The 6590-nt window shown below is 36.5% G+C and overlaps 1 protein-coding gene across 2 annotated transcripts in view; it reads left to right on the top strand.

Annotated features, from left to right (window-relative positions):
* LOC110031388 overlaps nt 1-6590 on the top strand; it is a 30009-nt gene that overhangs the window by 13125 nt on the left and 10294 nt on the right. The window contains exon 4 of one of the 2 annotated variants that reach the window (XM_020734561.1): nt 4821-4903. The exons of the other annotated variant lie outside the window; for it this stretch is intronic. Coding sequence (XP_020590220.1) covers nt 4821-4903 — 83 coding nt within the window. The remainder of the gene's footprint in view (nt 1-4820; nt 4904-6590) is intronic. 2 annotated transcript variants of the gene reach the window in all.

Genomic DNA, 6590 nt, shown 5'->3' with positions numbered 1-6590 from the left:
GGGGGCGTGGCCGCGGAGGGGTGGCTAGAAGTGACATCATTAGTGGAGGAGGACGAGTTAACAAGCCAGGCCATAACCATATTATTCTCGGATTTCCAAGTCTTATATGAAGGATCTGTCGTCATCGGAGCTGGAGCATCACCAGTGAGGTAGTCATCTTTGCCTTTGCCGCATACAAACATCATGACTGACTGCGACCATTGAATGTAATTCTGGCCGGTGAGTTTGTGGTTGGTGATGAGGACAAAATTATTGTCTGAATTGCTGGGTAATGGAGACCCAGCCGCGGAGGGGTGGCTAGAAGTGACATCACTAGTGGAGGAGGAGTTGCAGGCATGGCCGTACTTAGTCATTGGAGAGGAGAGGTGGCGAGCAGAATGACCAGAGATGAGGTTGTGCCGACGAGGAGCACGGCTGAAACTGGCTGTGCTCGATCACGGAAGAAGCCTCGACGCTCAGGTGCAGACAATCGCGGGAGAGGTGCGTGCGCTCGGATGCGGTCGAGGTAGAGAGAGATGCTCGGATCGTCCTCGGACGCAGACGCGGAACAGGTACTCGGACGCAGACGCGGAACAGGCGTTCAGATGCGGAACAGGCGCTCGGATTGTCCTCGGACGCGGACGCGGATCCGAACAGGCGCTTCGACGATCGGGAAAAAACGATCGCGGGAGAGAGCAGGCGAGAGCAGCGGAGACAGCAGGCGCAGGAGCAACGCTGGGGAAAAAAACGATGGAGAGAAGGCCGTGATCAGCTTTCCTTCGATGACTTTGATACCACCTGAATTTTGAATAATGCTTTTCTCACTTGAATACACAGATAATTCACCTATAAATAGGTGAGTACAAGAGAAATAAAAAGAGGAAAGAAATCTTCCTACAATAAAGTAATTCCTATAATTATGGAATAAACATAAATACCAATAATTAAGGAATTACCCTTTTTATATTATGACTTAAATATAAATTAAAGTAAATAATAATGAAGTAAATAATAATGAGGAGTGTAATTCCACATAGAATATAATTTTAGTGGTAGTAGCTATAGTGACAGAAATGTAACTACGGGTGATCAAATTATTCCAAGCTGGGCAAAGCTGTGAACGCTTTAGATATCTCGGGTCTATTGTTCAAAGTGATGGAGACATTGGTGGGGACGGTATTAGTAGAGTTGGTTGGTTGAAGTGGAGGAATGCTTCAGGCCTATTGTGTGATAGAAAGTACCGCTTAGACTGAATGGAAAATTTTATAAGATGGTGGTGAGACCTGCAATGCTCTATAGCGCTGAATGTTGGCCTTTAAAAGAGAAGCATAAAACTAAGTTAAGTGTTGTCGAGTTGAGAATGATTAGGTAGTTGAGTGGTTTTACACTTAGAAACAAAATGCGAAATGAATATATCCGTGATAGGGTTGGTGTAGCTCTAGTGATAGACAAAATTAGAGAGTCATCTTAGATGATCTTAGATGGTTTGTCTTAGATGGTTTGTCATATTAAACATCAACCATCTTATGATTGGATTAGAGGGGTAAATGTTTTTTAGATTTAACTTATGTTAAGAGAGGCAGAGGTAGACCTAGGAAGACTTGGACATATTGTATGAAAAATGATCTTAATTTATTAGAATTAAATGAAAATATGACACTGAATAGGACACAATAGAGAAAAAGAAGACCCCACTTAGTGGGATAAAGGTTTTGTTGTTGTTCATGTTGTTGTTTTTGTTGTTTATGAGGACTTTATACTGACGTCCCATGAAAGTTGTGTTTCACCCATCATAGTGGCTCAACAAACATCTTATATCTTTTCTAGAATTTTAAGAATTACTTTATTGACTACATTAATTTGTTTGTTTATCTATGTGTGACCAACTTAAAATAAACTTTTGGTTAGGTATACTCTCTGCAGAAGCTTAATAATTTATTCTTAACAAATTATACATTATTGTCAAGTATGAAGGTGAATGAAAGGCCTTATTGAGTGAAAACATTGTTTTAGAGGAACTTGATATCTATAATAGTGGATGATTTAACTAATAACATGACTTAAATCTAGCCTAAGGAATAAGCTCAGTGATGTCCATCTCTATACAACAAATGCCCATGTGCTCATTATTAGATTGGCTTATTTGCTTGGTTTAAGGGTGATCCTATTGTAGAATCTGTAGCTATACAACAAACTCCACCAACAGTGAGGAGCAAGGGGCAACAGCAATCGGCGTTCGGCGGCTTCGAAGGTCGGGAGTTAACGCTGGGTCTTCAGTCCAAAATAATGCTATAAATGGGCTCCTCCTTCTCCTTCCTCATTTCCTTCCTTCAAGTGAAGAGAGGGGGTTTTTTTATAGCCTCTGGAGGAGATACATTTTCATCCTTTGGCAAATAACTATCATAACTACCCGATCGAATGACACACATTGATTCCTCTTGATTATAGGAGATCTTTTGTTGTTCGGATGGTCTTAATGGTCTCAGAATCAGGTGATCTTGGGCTTGTTGGATTCCTCTCATCGAGACACTCAATTCGAATATAGGCACGTCAAATTTGGAGTTCATTTGACACCCCTAAATAACCAGCCAAATCCTCTAAAATTGACTTAACAACTTAATACGAGCTTGGTTTGATTCGGGCTGAATCAATTTTGGTATCATTGGGTTCGTCTCTTTGAGCAAGTTAGTTTAACAGTAGGTTTGCTGAAACTGGAACTTTGGATGATTTTTAATTCGAATCAGAACATTTCTTGCCCAAAAAATGACTCAAGATTCGTGTCAAATGATAAAATTCGTTGATGACGCATCAACACTATAGTAGCAATGCAACATGTGTAGAAAAATAAAATAAAATATTTGATTCAACTTTAGTAAAAGAAGGAGAAAGAGAGAGGTGAGGGTTAGGCGCTGGAGAAGCTCTTTTGAGCGGGCCTGGTTTGCGGGAGTAGCGTGAAATGGAAGCAGCAAGTTGTGTGTGTGAGGGATTGGGCTGGAGCAGTTGTTTGAGCAGGTTCAAGTTTGGCAGACAGAGAGCTCGTTGGTAGCGGGTTCCATTGAGTAGTAGGAGATTTGAGGCGTGAAGGAGCTGGGTTTCTTAGGTAGCCACAGGGGGATGCCAGTGGGCAGTTTGCTTGGGTCATACAGGTAGAGGCACAGAGAGGTGCAAGAGGCTGGTGTTTTTTTCTGAAGAGGGGAGATGTGAGAGGTTCTATGAGTTACTATCGTGAAGGGAGGAAGAAGGAGAAGAGTTGTTCAATAAATCTGGGGTGCAGCAAGATTGGTGTTGAAGAATAAGAGCATTTCTATTTTCTTAAATTAATTTCATATTATTTTTATTCTCTTAAATGAGGTGGAGAATTGGGATTCGATAGGATCGAAGGTGGAGGTATGGGTAAGGTATGGGCAGTTCAGCTAGGATGTGGCTTGAGCGGGAAGGAATTGATCTTCATTATAGTTATTCTTATTTTAATTTTTTAATTTTAAATATCTCAATTTGTATGGCATTGACTTGTGTGCAAGGACTTAACAATATGGGCGCCCTTTCTAGATAAATTCAACATTTTGGAGGGACTTTTTTCCTTAATAAAAAAATTATGCTCTTTTTTTTGTTATCTTTGTTTGATTTTGATTCTTTTGATTACTCTGCAAGTGCAATTACCAATTTTGTGTGACAACGATTTTCTGTTTTTGATGATCTTTTTTCTTTTTCTACTTTATTCCCATATAATTTGTTATTGGTTATTGCGAGCATCTTGAATTTTAGTCAAATCGACTACAATTGGATTGTTAGTAGGTAGAAATTATTAGTTGTGGGCATTGGATATAGCTTTTGTATGTTTGCTACATTTTGTTGGAGTAAATGGTGAGCATGAAACACATATGGTTGTGTAGAAACGGATTATATCAGTATATAGTTGTCCTCTTCTATTTCCACACTTAGGGGGTGTTTGGCTGCAACTTTGATTCAAGTATAATAAGATTTAGTAAATCTGGTAAATTCAGTTTTGTCGAATCGAGAGATGTTAAATTCATAATTTTTTGTGGTTCAGTTATCACTAAATCCCATTAAATTAAATCCTTATAATATGTTTGGAGAATTCGGGAAGTGACGATAATAGGTACCTTCTTAAATCCCTTAAATTCATCTCTCTGTAGGATTTACTAAATCCAGGATTAACATAACAGCGTCCAAAAAATTGGATTTACATCCCCTGTTATTCTTTTTTGGCTAGATAAATGTTAAATACATCTAAATCCAGCCTTAAATCCTACTACCAAACGCTCCATTAGAGCTATTTCCATTGTGGTGTGAATTCCAATCAAATTATAGAGTTTCTTTGTGGTTCAATTATCGATGCTATTCTTTGGTTTAGTTTATCATTAAATTATTATTTAATGTGGATTTCTTATATTTTTCAATTTACATCAAATGCGGGTAAATTCTTCTTTTAATTGGCGGTATTTGAAACTGTGAATCCCAAATTTGTTGTCATCTGTATCTGTTTCATCATTTAGTATCAATGAGAATCCTAGAGCCCAAGTCGTTCTACATTTATAGTTTTAGAGTGTCCTCCAATTTTTTTAGGGTAATTCTTGAAAAATCAGTATAAATCTGTAAAGCATTTTCCTTTCGAAGGTTGTCGATTTAGATTAATAGAATTATCAACGTTGATTTGTCAAAATTAGTACTCGTACTTCTTTTTTAGATAACTTTAATTAAATATTCAGCTTTAACGCTTTTCTTTTGGTAGCTAACTTTGAAGCATTCTTGATGAAGTTGCCTTCCCTTTGGCCGAGAATGGATGGAAGAATTAATGAGCTTTTTTTTCTTATTTCTAGGAAAGGATCAATACTTACAGAATCTGAGGTTGCTTGTGCCTTTCTTTGATTGCCCTTCACTTGTTTTGCAGAAAATTGAGAAGGTGATCATTCCTTTATGGCAATATATGCAATTGAATGAGCGAAATTGTGAAAATCATTCATATTCGCATTTACTTCCAAAAGCAGCGTTTGATACACTCTTACAATTATATGCTATTTCCAGTTTTATTTAAACTCTAAAAATTTGGAAAATTTGGATTTTTTTTTTCTGATTTACAACTTGAAATATTTGATTTTATTAGTATACCCCTCAAATCTTTGATATCATTGGTATCCATTTACTAATAAGTCAACTGAGTTCACTTTATCATGTTTAACTGTAGACGAGTTAACTAACTCTATACAAACTTAAATATAGGCTTCAGGAGCTACTCGACACCCAATCGTCTAGACCTAATCAATAATTATTTTGGAATTATATCATGTTCTAGGAGCTTATGTTAACCAAGACGTGACCATACAAGACTCCTGTTATGATGGATTTTCGGTTGTGTTTCTGTAAAATCCGTGTTTAGAGTGGTATGCCGATAAAACTTTTTATGTATTGTTAAAAGACTTTCACGTCCCATTCATTTGCCTTCCATCAATGATTAGTGTATAGGTACGCTTTTGGTTGAATATTTAAATGACGATGCATAAATATTTATTTTATGGATTTGATTACTAGGCTAAACAGCTCAAGTAGAATGATTGTATATCATGTTAAAATAGGCCAGTTTGGGATTGGATAATATTACGATGAACGAGATCACAAAAAGGAGGATTTAACTGATTCAACTGAATTGCAAGCTCATGTGCTATTGGCATTTTATCTTGAAAAGTATATTTTAGCATGGAAAACTAATATTCATCCTTCAAGAATTATGTTTTGGAAATATTTATTTGATGATCATATCCCCTGAATTAGTGAAACTATGCTTGTAAGTTAACCAGTGTAACTTCTTTTGCCTGGGCTTGTTTGGGATCATTTGTTTTTGTGTTTTTTTATTTTTATTTTACTTTTATTTTAAGATTATGTTTGTTTAGTGCATTTTTACTTGTTATTTATTTATTTTTTAGTTGTTTTGAGTGTTTTTAAAAGCAACTAAATATATTATATCATACCAAATATGTTTTGTTTTAAACCCAAAATATATATATATAAAAATCAAAAGTGACCCCAAATGGCTTTTATTTTGTTTCACTCAGAAAAATCTTCCTGAAGTGGTGAGCAATTATCCTTGATAATATCTGAAAAATGGTAACTTGTGCAATTTGATGGGCCACATAAATTTCCATTTAGTTGATACATTATTATTATTATTATTACAACAACAACAACAACAACAACAACAAAGCCTTAATCCCACTACGTGGGGTCGGCTACATGAATCCTTTTTCTCCATTGCGTCCTATTTAGTGTCATATTTTCATTTAGTTCTAGTAAATTAAGATCATTTTTAATACAATAAGCCCAAGTCTTCCTAGGTCTACCTCTACCTTTCTTAACACAAGTTGAATTTAAAACATCTACTCTCCTAATCGGATCATCTAATGGTCGACGTTTAATATGACCAAACCATCTAAGACGACTTTCTCTAATTTTGTCTGTCACAGGAGCTACACCAACCCTATCACGAATATATTCATTCCGCATTTTGTCTCTAAGTGTAAAGCCACTCATCCACCTAATCATTCTCATCTCGGCAACACTTAACTTATTATTATGCTTCGCTTTTAAAGGCCAAC

This window comes from Phalaenopsis equestris, unplaced genomic scaffold, assembly GCF_001263595.1.
Source record: "Phalaenopsis equestris unplaced genomic scaffold, ASM126359v1 Scaffold000803, whole genome shotgun sequence".
In the NCBI taxonomy this organism is placed as follows: domain Eukaryota; kingdom Viridiplantae; phylum Streptophyta; class Magnoliopsida; order Asparagales; family Orchidaceae; genus Phalaenopsis; species Phalaenopsis equestris.
The sequence above is the reverse complement of the archived record's forward strand: the minus strand, read 5'-3'. Positions and strand labels throughout refer to the sequence as shown.